Consider the following 19,299-nt stretch of genomic DNA (forward strand, 5'->3'; position numbering starts at 1 on the left):
TAATGCATTTACTCATTTCAATGCTCCAGTACATAAGAGGTTTCATTTGATTTTATACTATCTGACACCTACCTCTGTCAGAGTATGTGATGAAAGAATCTCATTCTAGGGTATGTCTGAAACCTCAAAACAATTTAGCCAAGTTAGCTCAGTTATAAGAAGAAAACTGCAGTGGAAGCATAGTAAAAATAAAGCAATTTGTTTAATGAATGATTTAGAATGGCAGCACAGGCTAAAAAAATAGAAGCCTAATGAACATGTGTTTAAAAGGCTTGATATTTCTATGACCAGCAATACCTGGGATGAATGGGTAGATTATCCCAGTGATGAGAAGTACTGCAAGTGAAGTATGTTACTTACTAAGCAACAGGGTCCCAGAACTGACCCTTCCTAATTCTGGGACAGACAAAAGAAAAAATAAAATAAAAGAGAAAAAAGAAAAAGAGTATGAAAGAGCAAGACAGCAACAAGCAGACAAGATTAACACCTCAACATTTTAATCATCTAGATTTGTAAAAAAAAAAAAAAAGCTACATTAAAGCTCCTAAAACACAAGCAACGCGGACTTAAATATTTTCAGGTGTTTGCTGCTTAATAGGATATTCAATCACTTAAGAAATGAACATTAAACTGCTAATGTTCTCATAGGATCTTTTTTTTTAAACCTGGACCTAATCAATATTAACATGAATATTTATATTAATTTGGCTTTAGTGAAAAGCAAATATTTCATAATTGGTTCACTGAATTAAATTCCAATAAAATACGGAAAAAAGCTTAGAAACAATGAGGTAATGTTTAAAGGACATCTAAATATAAAATAGAATCACATTAGAGTGAAGAGATGTGCAAAATACCTGGGAGTTTAAAACTTTTTTTTTTTTTTTTTTTTAATGTTCAATTAATTTTAACTAAGTCCTCTGTTTAAAATGCTGACTAACAATTTAGAAAGTCCACAGAACACAGTCTCAAAATGTATTCATTGCACTGGCAAGAGCCAGTATAATCTGGATTTCACAGCACTGCGCCACTAGCTGGGTTGTCGCCAACACACAAGCATGACAGGGAAAGAGACAGAGAAAAACCCCTTCCACCTATCCTGCAACAAGTACCAATACTAATCAATGTTAAATAATAAATTGCCAATGCAATTTAAAACAATCACAGTATCACACAACACAGAAAAATAACAATTTGATGAGGGGCAGCTGGTGAATACAGAGTACCCTCAGGAAGGAAATAATCAAGTCTCACATACACCATGTAATTTTTTTTTTATTATTCTGCATATCCAAATTGTTTTCATGGAGGTTTGTTGGTATAAAACCTGTTGACATTGCAATAAAACCAATTCTGAAATATTTAAGTGAGACAAATACCTTGCTGTACGACAGCAGTTTACTACTTAGAAGCCAAGGAATTTCAAGGATAACCATGCCAGACAGGCACTTAACAGCAAACACTCTTACATATAACAGAACTGCATCAATGCTGGTTTTAGTTATCTTCAATTTTGAAAACATGGTTTATTAATTAATTCCTAGATCTGTTGTTTTCACACATAACAGCTCTATGCAACAGGCAAGGATCCTAAAAGGTGCCAGAAAGTCCATGATTACCAGCATCACATATGTATAGTTGAATTATGCAGTGTTCAAGAGCTGCAATTGTCCTATTATTTTGTACACTGTACTTATCTTTTTAATGCACCTTTACGACTCCAAATATTAAGGATGTGTAAACAGAAAAACAGAGTTAAATATGAAGCCGCAAGAGTGACACCACACTACTGGAACACCTATAGTTGCATTGCTGAGGGTGCACTGCCCCCTCTACTGTTTTTATAAAAAAAAAAAAAGACTTATACGGCTGTGTCTTCTTGTAACCAGACAACTACTTCCTTCTTAACTTGCGTGGAAAACCGCTTCCTTATTTCAAAATCTCCTCAGACATTAAAAAAAGCAAACATTACAAAACAAACTTCAGTGAAAAGAGCTAGTAGATAGTTTTCCATTATCATAACACCACCTGACTATTGTTCACGCTCTGCAACATCAGTGTGTATTAAGTGGCTGCCAGGACATTTTCCACAACTGACTCAGTTTTATGGCTTTGTTCACACATAGACAGACTCGCCAAGTTTTTTAGTTAACTTTTCAGAAATACTGACCAAGAGATTTGTACTCAGTCTGTTAATGTACCCGTAAATTGCTAGAATAGTTGGTATGTGTGAAAAGGGCTATCAACACTACATATAGACACACACATCTAATCTGCAACACTGCAAACAGCCATCACACATGCAAATGTAGAACTAAGGAACAATCAACTTACCTTTTCAGGATTTTTTCTGCCTGCTGCTCAGAAATATGTACCCCAAGATCCCGGAGTGACTGCATAATCTCTTGTGAGTCAATATGACCTATAATTGAATGATTAATATCATTAGGATTTTATGTGATGATAAGAAACACTTTACAGAACTAACACATTCAAATTTGAAAGGACTCTAAAATACACTACCATCATTTTTCTTGTCCAGGCTCTTGAAGACAAGTCGCAATTTCTTCTCATGATCTCTGAGATAATGAACAAACTCTTCAAAATCAAGTTGGCCATCAAGATCTTTGTCACCAGCCTTAACAATTTTCTGAAAGCAAAGGTAGGAAAAATAAGGAGTTATATAAATTCTCAGGGTCTACCCCATTTTGCAAGTATAGTCCAATACTGTACATGAGAAAGTATACATTTCCAAACAAACACTATAGACATCTGCAGTATTCAAGACCCACATTATTGTTGTTTATTTTATTATTATTAAACAATGCTACTACCTGTATAGTGAATTACTTTACAAATAATTTATTCTTTCATCTAAAATAAGGACCTTCAAAACTGGCTTTGAGGCAGATAGCATCCCGGGTCCCAGTACTGCACTCAGTTGTCATTTATGGAGTTAGCAGGTGATCTCTACGTCTGCCCAGACATTCCTATTTTCATCCCACATCCCCAAAGTCATCCATGTTAGGTTACCATATGACTCTAAATGTACCCCATGGGAGTGTCAGTGTGTGCATGACCAGACCCAGCAATGAACAGGCATCATATTCAGAGCTGGCTCCTTTTTTTCATCCTAGTAAATTGATTAAGCAGATTCGAAAATGTTAATTTAATTACTGCCACTTATGAAACAGTAACTCGTTTACAATCTGCTTACTTTCTGCAAATAACAGGTGTCACCACTGTGAGTAAAATTATACACAACAGATCCTGGTTGGTTAGCTGCAGTATGTATGTATTTATTTTGAAACTGGTTCAGATTCTCCTGCAAAAAATGGCTATACACATTTTGTAGATGAGTGTGCATCCACTCAAACTTAATGCAGTTGCCTTTGACTCACACAAATTTAACATCACAAGGATATGGATTGAATCATGAACTCTATATTCTAAGTCTTGTTACATAAAAATGAAAATACACCAAAATTATATGAACTCTTTACAAAAAAAAGTAACAGAGCAGTATACAAAGAAATAAGCTGCTAGTGTTCCATTAATGCAGAGTCATTCAAAATTTGCAGATAGAACTAAATGATAAATGTAATAACACCTTACAAATTTGCTCTAAGGCCACAAACCTGAAAGACTACTAGACACCGGGATGCACAAAGCTATAAACCACAAAGGGAAGACGGGAATAAACTAGATTTTAGTTACACTTACATAATCAGTATGATCTGGCAAATACTTGAATCCTCCTTACTAACAACGCTTGAGGGCAGCAAAAGTCAACTGTTCTAAATAAAGACTCAACTTAAAAACCCTGTACAATCTTTTTCCTATTAATTTAACCCTGATTCCAACGTATAAAATTATTGACCACACATAAAAACTAAATATCTGCTCCATAGCAGTGAAAGAACTTCTGAGCAGCAGAGTTCACAGTGCAACACGATATATATTAGATGCAAGAACCAACTGTTTTATCAGTTCTCTAATTTAACCTAGCACAAAATGTGTTCAGAAATGGATATTCACCAATTAAAATTTTGTTACAAAATGACATTACATATCCATACACTGTGCATATTTTACTATAGCATCTCGCTTTGTACCCAGTGCTTCTGGCATAGGCTCCAGACCTCCTATGAACCTACAATGAATTGAGCGGATTTCCATTCAGTCATTTCCTAAGGAAATTCTGGTATGCAGTCATACTAGAAGCCTTTCCAGCTAATACTCCAACACTGCTTGTATCCCACCTTTGTGTGTGTGTGTGTGTGTATATATATATATATATATATATATATATATATATATATATATATATTATATACACACACACAAGGCTTGCATTTGAATATTTGAAGTAAATGATTTCACTTTAACTTAAGAGTTAACAGCATCTTTACAAAGCTTAAAGAAATTACATTTGAAAACAGACAAAAAAGCATGCTTCCTACAATGGTGAAATGTTAACCTTCACTATATAAATTTCAGCATATATAATAGAAAGTGTTTGTACTGTGTAAAGTATTTTAATATAAGAACAGTCCACTAATGGATGTTTTGGAACAAAATTAACCTGTAATTAGATATAAACTCAATAAAAATGTGGAAGGCCTTTCTGTTTTATTTTCAATATAAGACTTTAAAGCGTACTATGGACGCACAGTGGCCCAAAAAGGAGGCTACACTTCATGTCCTAGGGGTCCCCCATGCATGTTGTCCAAAGACATGCAGGCGAGGTGGATGCTAAATTGTCTCTAGTGTGTGTGTAAGATTGTTTATCCTGTGATGGACTGGTTTCCTGTCCGGGGATTGTACCTGCCTTGCATCCTATGCTTGCTGAGATAGGCTCCAGCTTCCCAACGACCCTTAATGAATGACTGAATAAGGCACAGCATACCATGAACCTTGCTAATCTTTACATTCATTTTTTTAATAATGCATATATTATATGGATTGACTTTTTAATGTATATGGCACTCTTTGTTTAAATGAATCTTCCATAATTTTGGGGCAATTTACAGTTAATGTCCTTGGTAAAGCCTTTATTAGCAACCAGAAACCCTGCAACTTTCCCCACAGCTCACATGGAATAAGTCTAATAGCAAAGTTAAAAGCATCTTGTAAATTGCATCCAGTAATCCAGATGTGGTCATCCAAATGTTTTATGTAGCTTAAACATAATATTTATAAAACTGTATTTTACTCAATAATGGAGATACATCAAGTCAACAAATTCTAATTTCTTCTTGGAGCAAATAAAGTATTGTCTATCATCCTATTTACCTTTTTATTCACCGCTGTCGTTTACATTAGCTGGGATACACCAGTCAAGGTGAGATCTTACCAGGTACCTACCTATCTGCCGATGGCCTTGAGCTCTCCTATCAGCAAGAAAACCTGCTCTAAGAATTGTATACATTTCCTTACACTTCTAATATTTAAAAAAGTACCTCTTTCTTTTTAGTACGCGGCGATTCTGAAAGCTATCTAGTAGCTCATGCCTTGTGTAACAAAGGCACATTTCAAAGCATTTTAGAGGACCCCTCGCAAAAGCGTTATACATGTTAAAAGCGGCCTGTCGGGTCCACAACTTTTACTATATAAACCTGCATACTTCTAGCTTTTTTTTAACCGACTCTGTATCTGCCACTGGGTGATCACAATAAAAAGACTCCCAAGTCGCTTTCATAAAGCGCAATTTCCAGCCGTATATGCTTCATTGTATAGTACTGTTATACTCCAATATGTAAAACGTCACCTTAAATTTATATTAAATGTTTATCTTATCCACGTCAATGCATCACATTCAAAAGTCTTTTAGCCGATGTACTAAAACAATTAAGCACACACAGCGTGGGAAAAGCGGCGGAAGGACGTTAACAAGGAAATACTGAAGTGACACAACTTCCAGTTTACTGCGCCACATTTCTGTGTTCTATAATTGACGGGAAAGGGTCTACTGCGTACAAGTGAAAAGTAACATTAGACAATTAGTAAAAAGCCAAGCCTGACCCGAGGTCGTAGATACGCCGCCTTACCTGACGCCAGTTTCGATACGTTGTAAATTCCTGAGATGGGATGAACAAACTCAGCCGGAAAAGCGACTTAAGCTCGGATGGCAGACCTTTAGATTCGAAATACTCGAACTCCATCTGAGCAGAGTTAGGAACTGGCACGTAAAGGCACAGGCAGAGCATTGTTTTAAGTTTTTCGCAAACAATAAATAAATAATAAATAAATAAATAATTACTATACAGAATATACTACAGCTCTCGCGCCCGCCGCGCTCAGCTGAAAAAAAAAGCCGGCCGGTCTTGTGACACATGCCTTCTTTTAGACTTCAAGGGCCGCCTCCCTCCTGCGCACCTCCCCAAACCGCCTCCTCATTGGATGCTGTCTAACGCACCCACCGCGTCAGCACTGACGTCAAACGTACAGACGAAGTGCATTCCATACATGGCAAAGCAGTGTTTGCGTCACGTCGGAGAAATGACACTGGGCCCCCTAATGGAGATTCCGCTTTAGAGTCATGTACTGTAGCGGTTTTTATTTCTCGGCCAAATATGTGCCCTGCACCCGTGATGCCACATCAGGAATACCCATTTGAAGATATGGTCTTCACGTTACAACAAAGTAATGCCAGCTCCGGAGAAGGTCAAGGTTATGCAGTTTTATCACTACACCAGTTATAATTAAGAATAAAAACAGTATTCAGTGAGAATGTTGGAGGGAGAGTTGGAAATCCGAATGCACTTACCATAGGCATTGTACACACTACTTTAAAATGGTTACAAGAAGGCATAGTTATTTAGTACCCTATGTGAAAAATAAATTAGACATCATTGAAAACTGGGTATGCAGTTTTGGAATCCATATTACAATACTGTAACAGCAACAGGAGAACGTCCTAGAGTAATTCTAAAACTGTGGGGCATGCTCTGTGAGGAAAGTTTCACAGTGTTTCAGACTTCAGAGACTAAACGAACATCTACCCATTCACCCGATAGATAGATAGTCCATTAATAAATATATGATGACAAACAACAAACCCCTCTCAAATATACATCACATTAAAGTAACACATTCTTCTATAACATAAGAGTCTGCTCTGCCCTTTCTTGTAGAGTTTCTCTGTGTTACAAGAGGAGTCTAGCCTGTGATTGATGTATCCACTACCTAAATAGTGACTGGACATAGGGGCTCTCTGGTGCAGCAAAGTCAATGACCAGTTCCTTGGTTTTAAGTTGCAGACAATTCTTTCTGCACTAAAAATCAAAGTTCTCTACCTGACTCCTCTTTTCTGTCTCATTACCCTTATCAATACATTCCATAAGCGCAGAATCATCAGAAGATTAATGCAATTGACATAACCTGCTGTTATATTTATATCACAAGGTGTGAAGAGTGAAGAGAAAAGGAGACAGGACTGTTTATTGTGGTGCTGTAGTGTTGCTCACATCCGTATCAGAGACATAGTCCTTCAGTCTCACAAACTGCAGTCTCTAAGCAGATAATCCATTATAAGGACAATATAGGCTTGTCGGCCTGCATATCTCTGAGTTTACCCTTAACAGGGATGGCTGGATGGTATTGAAAGCACTGGGGAAAAAAAACATAATCCTCACGGTGCTGCCTGCTTTATCCAGGTGAAAGTAAGTCTAGTGGAGCATAATTGCATTAATCCAGTTCAAGGTCAGGGGCTCAAAGTCCATCATGGCAGCATTGTGAGCAAGGTATAATTCAAACATGGATTGAGAAACAGTCCACTACAGACACCAATCAACCTAACACACATAATAGAGATATGAAAAAAAAACTGGAGCGCCAGAAGAAACATGCACGTTGGTGTGGGGAGAATATGCAAATTACACATGTAAAGCAACTCCAGCTTTTAACTTGGGTAAAGCAGGTTAACAAAATGAATAGATGGATAAACATATGTGCACGTAATTGCTCCATTAGTTACAGAGAGAGTTGATGATGGAGGTGATGGTAATAATAACAGGTATGACTTAACCACTGAGCTATACAGTATGTAGGCCAACAGTACTTAAATACAACTGAATACCTCCTCCAAAAGTCTTTATCTCCTAGACCACAAATCTCCACCAGCATTCTTTTATCTAATATTTTGATACCATCCATTACTAAACATGAGCAATATTTTGACTAATAAACTCAGCTTAATACACTTTAGTTAAAGATTAATGTGGTGAAGATAGATAGATAGATAGATAGATAGATAGATAGATAGATAGATAAGTTACAATCTTCTTAGTAAGAAAGTTGGTAAGAAAAAAAAAAGACAATAATTATGGGATAATCTGTTAACTAACTAGCTTGGAACATAACAAATATGCCAACAAGAAAAAAAAATAAATAAAAGAACAAAGCATCAGCCTCTGAGGCACAGTTGTTAGTGCTGCCACCTCACAGCACTAGGGGTCTTAATTATAAAACATTGCATGGATTACAGCTTAAAAATATGCTAATGCCAAAACAGGAAAATCTGTCCGCAAAAAAAAAAATGGATTTATAAAGTCTGGAATACACACATTTCTATGCAATTCACCTATATAAATCACAATCATCTTTTAAATGTGCGTACATGAACACACCTCAGACTCTTCCTGGTTGCCCCCCTGTAACAAACATACATGGACTTTGCTAATTAACCTCAGAAATATGCAATCATCCATCCATCCATTATCCAACCCGCTATATCCTAACTACAGAGTCACAGGGGTCTGCTGGAGCCAATCCCAGCCAACACAGAGTGCAAGGCAGGAAACAAACCCCAGGCAGGGCGCCAACCCACTGCAGATATGCAATCATGATTCTGCAGAATTTCACTGGCTGGAAGAGCAGCCTCCCACCTCACGCATCAAGACCAAGCAACCTGAATTCATGGGTGTCTGGCTGCACTCTGCAATGATTGTGCAACAGTATGCGTGGCATTATAGCACCTCTTCTCTGTGTCCTGGAGGTCAGGGAAAGACACGAGGCTCCAGCGTCTTGAGTGTGTAACCGCTATTACCTGGCTCATGTAATGACACAATTACTGTAACAATGAAGTGTACAGGCCATATGAAACACTGACGGTTCAGTCAGTTACCTTATCAACAGGTCAACCACCATGTACAGTACCGTCATGTATGACAAAACTAATTTGTCACAAAATAAATGAGTCACAGGTTGACCCAGGCCACTGTGCCATTAAATCTGTTAATCTCATGTTGGTAACACAGATGAGTTGTGCGTTAATGGAATGTAACTGCTTACGAGTAACAAAAATCAGCCTCATTCTCAAGAGGTGCCCTTATAGCCATAAATGCAGTAAATTGCTCTGATTACATGAGGAGAACTGGACAAGGCTGGGCAAGCAGAACTAACCATATCCTTTGCTTTCTAGTGATATACACAGCAAAAAGTCTGTCTTTCCTTTTGCATTATCAATGCAGACATGTGATGAGCTTCAGATAAAATGTAAGGAGCGCTCCATGTGAATGAGTAATGGTCCGTGTGTTTGCTGTGATTGAGTGCAACTTAACCTAGAGTTGGTTCCTGACTTGTTGGCAGTGCTTCACTGGCTCCTCACTTATTTATAGACAAGCATGTGGCTTCATTTCTGCACTATAGCCATTTATACAGCAGCATCTACAGTATAGGTGAGCTGTGGAGTTGTAATCTATCATTAGGCTTCCAAACATAAATGAAAGGCAAATTTTTTAAGTAAACACAAAAGTACCACTACAGTAAGCAGCTTGCTGCACATTTTTATTGGAAATTTTAAAGATTAATGGTCTTCCATTTTTAATATGTTACAGTTTGAAATGGCAGAACAAGAAGGATTAAAGCAGAGCAAAAAACTTCTGAAGCAATAGAGAATGAGCGCGTTTAATGCATTGCTTCTTAAATATTTTATATCAACCGTGTAAAGCAGCCTAGCTGCTCAAAATGTAATACCACACATACTGTGCACTGAGTCAGTCCTGAACACTAGTGGGCAGCTTGGATTGGTAGTCACTTAACTAATACTTGTGTAATAACATACCAGAGGAGTGGAATAAAGTAGAATACAAACTATACAGTGATGTCTAACAGAAGGATTTAGTGGGACCCTTCATGAAAATATAACACTGTATGCACCAGTATGGAACGAGGCCCTACTCTTTTATTTCTGTGCTTTATACAAGCATACTCATTAATTTATAATTCATACATGTTATTTCTCTATATGTAAAACCTGTTATAAAATGAGCTCTGCCATTGACAGCAGATCTGAATAGATGGTGCGTTGGCAGAACACACAACACTGCTTATCTGGAACAGTGTCTTAACACCAATGAGTTTTAAAGAGTGGGATGTAAGAGATCTTCCTGCTGCCTCCTCATTCATGGATGTAACAGAATGCACCCCCATCACCTGCAGTAAAGAGCAGAGCGGCCTGTGATGTAGCGGGTCCACAGCTCATGTCAAGAAGGCCACTTTTTGACATAAATAATCGCCGCACTCGCAACTTAGTGAGGGGTTGTGGTGTCTGTTGCCAAGCGGTTCCCAGGGAATTCATGATGCGGGCAGTTCTCACTTAAGTGCACAGGTGAGGAGTTGTCTGCATCCGTAATTGTTCCCGGGAGCTGCAAATTGATACATCTGATCCATGTCCCCATAATAAATAGAAGCGCGAGGTGGCTAGGAGAGAAAAAAAGAGGAAAGAAAAAGAAACGAATGGAGGTTGCAGGAGAGGGAGGCTGGAAGCAGGTAGAGGAAAGCCGGTGCAGGAGAACGAGCGAGCGAGAGAGAGCAGGCTCGATGGAGCAAAGGCAGGCAGCTGGAAGGTGAGCCCCTGCAGAGGAGTGTTTGGCCGACACTCGGTGGGGCTGAAGAAAGCAGTCGTTCCAGCTGAGTGATCATTGAGCTGTAGTGACTGGTATTGAGGACGACTGGCCGTCGAAAGGCAGCGGCAGTCGGGGAGGCTTTGGGCTGGTTTAGCCCCAGCGTGAGCGCCCTGGCCGCTGGGGAAGGAACCCAAGTCTCGGTCCGGATGGAGCCCAACGTAGCTGGAGATTGGAGGGCTACCAGACCAGTGTGGAAGGCAGCTGCACCTGCAGGTAGGGCGACTCCCCTGTTGCAAAGCCCGATGGGAGAAGCAGGGGAGCTGCCAGGTAGAAAGAAGAAGGCACCGTGCTTTGGATTTTAAGAAACTACTTCCAGCCATTGTTTTAACCTCATTATTTTTTTTAAAGGTTTTTTTTTTTTTCTAATGGATTTTAACCTCCACCCTTTCACCTATTTTATGGATTATTTATTTAACGATTTTGAAGCACTTCACTATTTATTTTGAACACCTTGTTTTGATTTTGTTGATTTTAAATAAAAGCACTTTGCACTTTTTGCACCATCCCCTTGCTTCGCTGTGCCTCACTGCCTAGCTCATCAGTGACATTACCGACGGTGTTGGGTTCAAGGGCTCCCAGAAGCAAGATGGGAGCATGGAGCGAACCTGCATCGTCACACGGCCATAAACTATCAGTGAGACTGCATGCCATATCAATATTCTGATTAGTTGTGTATTTTTTCTGTGGGCCTTTTCTGTCCAAAATAATCTGATAAAAGCATGGTGCTAAAAAATGCAATTAGATAGCAGAGTGGACATGATAACACAATAACTGTACATAGCTGACTGAGCATGCCTAACGCAGCAGACATGAGAACCTGTTGTGTAAGAAAATGTTTTTTTTACAAACAGACTAGACTGCCTTTACATTTGATTTATAAGAGATTAACCACAATACAATTTAGCCAACAAAAGAATAAAACATAAGTCAGCACACTATCTGCTGCACGTTGGAATATGAACTCAAAAAAGCCTGATCTAACCGTCACTTGACAGTAACCAGAAATCACACAATATTCAATAGGGCTAAGCTTCAATGCCTTACTATGATTATGATTATTACTCATATAATCTGAGAGGGCTGTCTTTTGTCGTTGGATCTTATGATGAGTCATTTGACACATTGTTTTTCATTTGTGGCTCTGACCGTCACTATATTCTAAACTAGTTAAACTGTTCAAAGCTATTGCTTGTCCAATATGTTTGTGTCTATGGTAAATAAGCTTATTAAGCTAGTGTCAAAACTATGGATTATTAGCAGCAACTTCATTTTGGTGCTCAACCTCCCACATAACCTACAGTGAATGCTAGCATTAGTTTCACAAATTACTGACTTTAATGCAAGATGACTGACTCCCTTAAGGTCTGGCAAATAATATGCATGCTATTTGAGGTCAGGCCAAGCACTGGTACAGCACATTGCCACACTCACCACACAATGAAAGAGCTCGGGATCCTGGATCGGGGACCCCCCCCAGGCAGACACGCGCTCCAGTCCTACCCTGTGGAAATGACCCTCTATCTGCCACAGCCAGGTGCTACGGGGGTGTCCCCCTGGCCTGGTCCAGCCACTCAGGTACTCAACAATGAGGATCCTGAGAGCCGGATCACCCTCAAGGAAACGCACCATATGGCCATAGTGCCGTAACTGACGCTCCCTCACAATGCAGGTAATGTGCCTCATTCGGGACTCCATGAGCAACCGCTCATTCGACACAAAGTCAAACCAATGGTACCCAAGGATTCGCTGAAGAGACACCAAAGGAGTCTAGTCTTCATCTCAGGTCACTGGATAGCGTCCTTGTCTCACAACCATATAGCAAGACAGGAAGCAGCAGGACACTAGAGACTTCAACCTTTGTCCTCTTGCAGATATTGGGAGCGCCGCACACCCCTTTCTAGCGACCTCATGACCCTCCATCTCTCAATCCGTCTACTGACTTCATAGGAAGAGTCACCAGAGACATGAATGTCACTGCCAAGGTAAGTAAACCTCTTGAGGAGGTCGACACTCTCTCTGCAGACAGACACACTGCTAATGGCCGTGTCTGAGGTCATTAAAGGCCTGGCTCTTGGTTTTTATCTAGGACACTCGCAAGCCCAGACACTCAGACTCCTCTCTCAGTCCCTTGACAGTCCCGATTAGAGCTTTCATTAAAGATCACAGCTTTGTCAGCAAAGTCAAGATCAGTGAATCTCTCTTCATCAACAGATGCCCGCTGGACTCCATGACCCTGCCCAACACCCAGTCCATGCAAGCATTGAACAGAGTAGGAGAAGAACACACCCCTGATGAACCCCAGACTCAACTGGGAAAAAATGGAAAGGTTCTGCCTGAATTCTGCACGGCACTCACAGTACCAGTGTACATGGCAGCCATGACATCCAGCAATTTCGGGGGGATCCCACAAACTCTCAGGATGTCTTACAGGACAGCTCAATCAACTGAGTCGAACACTTTAGGAAAATCAACAAAGGCTACAAAGAATTTCTGCCGATTTTTGTGTTTGCGCTGGATGAGAACCCTCAGTGCCAGGATGCAGTTGATGGTAGATTTCTTAGGCGTAAAACCAGACTGCTCCGGTTGCTGCTAGGTGAGCAAGTGATCACAGATCCTATTGAGGATGACTCTAGCAAGGATGGACTGCATTTAAAATACAATAAATATGTTAACATCACTGTTATATATGAACTAAGCATAATGTAGTAGATTTGCTTAATCACCCAAAGTTTGGTGTCACCAGAGGATTGTCCATCTCATCACACATCTCCCTGAAATGTATTGGACCAACCAGTTACAGTGGCCTATGCTGCCCAATCTACCATGCCTACAGGACTGGCACAGTGATTTTGTCTTAACAATCACATATGCTGCCGGCTCACAAATAAACTCAGCAGGGGAACACACACAAGCAAATCCCGTTCCTCTAATGAAGTCATGTTACATATGCCAGAGTGCTCACATTCAAGTCTCAGGACCTGTCACTTACAGTCTGCTACTCCAATTTCACTGAACTCACTATTTATAGCAGGTCACAAGATGTGGCCATCCCAAAGAGCAGCGTGGTGTTTGCAGAGCATCTGATAAGCTAGGATACCACACGTAATAGGCTCATGGGCTCCAAGACTAAGCTTGACAACAAAGCACAATTCCTATCGGATTTCCTACCTGCAGCTATTTCTATACTGATGCGATCATTTTGAGGTCAGCAGCAGCTGATGTACCAAATGGAGTCCACCACCATCAAAACACAATGCACATGACAGTGAATTCCATCCATCCATCCATCGTTAAAGTTAGCTCAGGAGCATCGGGCAAGGCAGAAGCCAACCCAGAAAAGGGAACTGGCTAATCACACAGCTCACTCGCACAGGGGCAGTTTATATAACCATATACAGTACAACACCTGAAAGTTAACTAGCCATATCGCAAAATCTTATGATATAAAACCTTGTTCTGAGCCTGCTGAATCTATAGCTAAAATGCCCTGAGTACCCAGAGAAACACCCAAAATACTCAGAGAGAAACACTGAAGAGTATTTATGTCTCTGAGGTGAAGTGGAGAGGTTACACAAAAATTAAATAAAAGGAATCAATGTGTCAAGGAAAATAATGTGTCACACAAGATAGTGATGCTCCAGTCCAAATAAACAAATGCTCCACATTTTAGAGGAGTCAGGAAGTGTAAGTCAATGAAGTTTGGTGATCACACGGTTCCTACTGACAAGGGGTGGGCTTCTAGAGTTAAAACCATTGGGATGTGTTCAGTCTGTTTGCAGCTTCTATCATCCGATACTGAAAGAGATCCTTTTAACCTTTCCAAGTGTGCTCCTCTAGGACCGGAGGTACTCACTACTGCTGTGGTAGGCCTTGATTTCTCAGCTATGTAGTTATATGGCTGAATGCCAACACAGTGAAGTCAGTTAAGGTTTTATGTGATCGTAGACCAAGGAGTGTTTTGTCACTGTTGTCATTTGTCAAGGCTAGTTATGGCGAGAACATTGCAGAAACAGTTACAGTACTCCAAATGGGAGGCCGTTGAAGAGCTTATGCACCAGGAAGGCAGAGAAAATGATGTTTGATGACAGAAAGCATCAGGCCACCATACACAAAATCAGTCAAGCTTGACAGGTATCAACCAAAAGTCCCACAAGGACACAATCATCTGATATTCTGTGTTATTTAAGAGACATGACATAAAAGAAGACCAATCCACATCAATATACCGTACATAGTACCTTCAGAGAGTGAAGTTTATCCCAAAGCATTTTATAAGTACAATGCAATATTTTTGTTTATATTTATATTTTTTTATAATATGAAGGTTAAGTTTCAGGTGATTTAAGTCACGTAGGGAGTCTGTGCTTGAGATTGAAGCTTCTGATTTTGTAAAATGTTTTTGAAGAGCGGACACCACATCAAACACTTAACAAGTCAAACTTAATATAACTATTTCCATATTTGTGCAGTGTGGGCACTGGCAGGTTAAATGCCTCTCTCATATTCTCAGAGAGAGCTGATGCCATGATTTAAACTTGCAGTTATATATAGTGCCTTTCTGAAAGGAACACAATCCACAAAATACAGTTCAGTTCACATTTATACAGTGGGAGATCTGGCAGGTGAAGTAACCCACTGAAGTACTCAATACATGCTGCTAAGCCTTATAATTTTGTTTGGTGCCTTTTCATACAGAACACAATTACCAATCAATTTACAAGGAGAGTTCAATGTCATTTTTTGTACAGTGTGAGTACTGCAAAGTTAAGTGACTTATGGCTCATCCAGGGCTCCACAGGAAGTTGGGGCTAGCAAATGAACTGTAAAATGATGTAAACAGCAGCTTTCATAATGAACACCATCCCAGAATACTTTATAAGTACAGTATAACAAACTGTTTCATATTTATACAATGTGAACACTGCAAGGTGATGTGAATCAGTCAAACATTGCACAGGGAGATATGTACAACAATGACACAATGGCATTATACATATATACACACATATATATATATATATACACACACACACATATATATATATATACACATATACACATATATATATATACATATACATATATATATACATATACATATATATATATATATATACATATATATATACATATACATACATATATATATATACATATATATATATATGTATGTGTGTGTGTGTGTAGTAGTGAAACAGGGCAGTGAGGAGAGCCCGGCCCGGCTTCCAACTCCTGACATCACACTTCCACCTCCCCTCGTTCCACAGCCTCTGTCTCGGATTAGCACGAATATATTGCTTCTGCAAGCAAACTATGATTCTTAGCAGGATGAGAGAAGTCGCAAAATCAACCGGAATGTTCGAGCAAATTCTAGAAAAAAAACCCGATCTAAATCCTTTAAGTAGTTCTCTTGTTCGCTTGCTAAGTGGATATAAGATACGCCCTGAGACTGCCGTGTGAGTGAGGAGGGTCCCGTCCCCCTTCCCTCAGTCTGCTGCATTACTCTTGGATTCGTGCAAATAAATCGGTACCGGGTGGTAGATAAGAGGAGCTTCCCGTGTCGGGAGGAAGGTGAACAAAGCTTGTGAGGAGGAAGTGACTGAGAGATGAAGAGAGTATAAGATACAGATGAAGAAAAGCTTTGCTTTGTGCTGCTTATTGCTGTACTTGTGCTTGTGGCATGGGAAACGTTTACAGAGAAGTCTTTCCCACGAATAAAAACTCTTTTGCCTTTTCACTTGTGTCTCAGCCTGTTTGCTTTGGGTGTTTGGGGAGATGAGCGTCCCTTGGTGGCCAATATATCAATCCACAAAATACATTTCATACATTAGGTCCTGAACACCATCTTTACAGGTACACGCTCTTACAATCTGGAAAATTAAATGAGTTGTAGCACTTAACTAGACTGGAGCTCCCAGTAGGCAGGGCAAACTTGATTTAAGGGAAGTGTGGTACACCTTGGCTTTGTAACGATAAAAGGGCTGCAGAAAATGTGTGCTCTTAGGTGTTAAATCACAGGCTGTAGTTTCAATGTCTCCAAGAAAAGCACTATATAAATAAAATGTATTATTATTAAGATGATTCCCTGTGTGACCCTTAGCAAGCAACCTCACCAGACAGTTTGGAAACAGTTGTAAAGCTGCAATTGGACAAAACCCTTCAAATAAATAAATGTAATATAAGATCCAGTTTCCCCCCACCGTCTCGTTTAGGCAATATGAGTTTATCTACTAAACCGTACCATGTCTGTGCAATACTTAATGATGGTATATACTGTGAAAGGTGCTCTATAAAGTAGTACCAAATAAATACATGTAAAGAGACTTTCAACATTACGCAAGACAAAAACAGCGCACACTACTGGTCAGGACAACCTTTGGCATTTATTACATTTGATACATCCCATGCAAGCTCTCTCTGAAGTTCGATGTGAGAAGCTAAACAGACAAGGGCTCCGACGTACAGTACGTGACACTACAGTGAATTCGTGCAGGCATCCAACCACAAAAACAAGCAGTCTGACATAAACAGGGGGTTATTATTGTCCTGGTCACAACATGCAGCAAAAGGTCAAGATCCCCTGTGCGTCTCCCTGAACTATTTTAACTTGTTTTGTTAGCATGGAAGTCAGAGACGCAGAGACGTGTCTAAAGGTCAGACTCGGAAAGGAAAAAATATATTGACAGCCTCAGAGGTGTTTCTTTCCTTTTTTCCCCTTTGAATTTATTAACCAGCAATGTTTTTAATTCCATGCTGGCAAAAACAAGAAGCCTAGTTGAACTTTCAGATCAGGTTCCAAGGGCAGAGGGAGCATAGTTTAGAGTGTTTCATTGGCACAAATTTAGGATCAGTTTGGATGAAGAGCATGATGGGGTAACAAAATGCTACCCTGGGTTCATTTGAGATTACAGACATTCTGCCATTATAGAACAATGTCCTTGAGGCAAAAAGAGGCCTTTCTGTCTGGCTGGCGTGACTGCATTTAAATAACTAAATTAAAAGCAACAATACAATAATGGCACGGAGTTCCAAGTTTCAGTTCATGACAAATGGCTATAACATTTCCTGGAGCAGGATTCTTTAATTTTAGATTCTTAAATGGAGGAAGTTGACTAAGAAGATGACAAGAGACTGGCCAACGTTTCATTTAAAGAGATAAGATCAGCACAGGTCATTTGTTGGGCTGAATTCATTAGCCTGATGTGCCAGTCTCCTGTTGCATATTGTTGTGTCCCAGATAGTGAATGTGCTTTGGGGCTTATGTTAAAACTGATGGCTAGCAAGAGTTGACTACAGTGTGGTGGCACGTGAAACTGTTAGGTGGGTACAACAAACACAAGGTTGGTGCACTCAGAGCTGAATGGTGCCATCCGGTGCACCCTGGCTCTGAATAATGGAAGAAGCCTTTTTATTTAACAACTTTTAATGTACTTGAACAGGCTCAAGCACTGTAAAACACAGCAAACTCATGAGAACACAGTTGGAGTGCACAAGATTTACATTAGACAGGCAGTAGAATTAAAAGACAACAGCATTTGTTGTTCAACCTCGGGCAAACCAAGAAGGTGAAAGATGCATAGGAGTCGGTCTTTCAGCCTTCCTGGGCTTAGCAGAATATGAGAACCTCATCTGCATAAGTCTCTAAATCCTCATAGACCTCTGCTGTCTGACCCAGCAGCTTAAGTGTTCATCACACTGGCATTTCAATGAAAATAAGACTATGAGAGTACGTAACAGGGTATTATTGACAGGTGAAGGTCACATACTGTATGACAGTATACAGTAACTGTTCCTGGCAAGTGCTTGCAAAGTTCATACAAGTACAACGTTCTGTGATGGGGATTTTGGGATCAGAAGAAACAGAGATGACTTTAAATTATTTTATCTCCCAGAGCTTACAACATTCAGCAAAGCTAATTAACAAACTTGTGGACAGATCTGTATGGCAAACCAAATTAATATTTACAGATATATATTGCTCAAAGAAATGAAGGGAACTCTTAATCATTCCAGTCTAGCACTAAGTCAGTGAAGTTTCAGGGATATCAATCTGTCCAGTTAGGATGCACAAGCGATTGTGAATCATCTTCACCTGCTTTGGTGCAAATGAAAGTGACAACAGGTGCACTGAAGAGGAAGCAGCAAGTCAACCGCCCAAAAAGGGATTGGTGGCCACAGACAGTTGCTCTCTCCTGATCCTTCCTTTTCTGTTTTGCTAGTGTCTTTGTCACTACTGGTAGCATGTGGTGGTACCTGCAGCCATTCAGGTTGCACAGATAGTCCAGCTCCTCTAGGATGGCACATCCATATGTGCCATCACAAGAAGGATGGCTGTGTCTCCGAGCACAGTCTCAGGAGCATGGAGGGGATACCAGGAGATGGGCTGTTA

At 39.9% G+C, this 19,299-nt stretch overlaps 1 protein-coding gene across 7 annotated transcripts in view; it reads right to left on the reverse strand.

Moving 5' to 3' along the window:
* Nucleotides 1-19,299, reverse strand: part of LOC120536032 (calcium-binding mitochondrial carrier protein SCaMC-2-B) — a 64,828-nt gene that overhangs the window by 9,819 nt on the left and 35,710 nt on the right. For 3 of the 7 annotated variants that reach the window (XM_039764337.1, XM_039764339.1, XM_039764340.1), the window contains 3 exons: nucleotides 2,524-2,650; nucleotides 2,335-2,422; nucleotides 361-396 (listed from right to left, as the gene is read on the reverse strand). In XM_039764337.1, the coding sequence (XP_039620271.1) occupies nucleotides 361-396; nucleotides 2,335-2,422; nucleotides 2,524-2,650 (251 nt within the window). Of the gene's footprint in view, nucleotides 1-297; nucleotides 397-2,334; nucleotides 2,423-2,523; nucleotides 2,651-6,050; nucleotides 6,365-19,299 lie in introns of those variants that run through there. The other 4 variants (XM_039764341.1, XM_039764342.1, XM_039764338.1 and 1 more) reach the window with 4 other exon arrangements.

Source organism: Polypterus senegalus, chromosome 9 (genome assembly GCF_016835505.1).
Source record: "Polypterus senegalus isolate Bchr_013 chromosome 9, ASM1683550v1, whole genome shotgun sequence".
NCBI lineage: Eukaryota > Metazoa > Chordata > Cladistia > Polypteriformes > Polypteridae > Polypterus > Polypterus senegalus.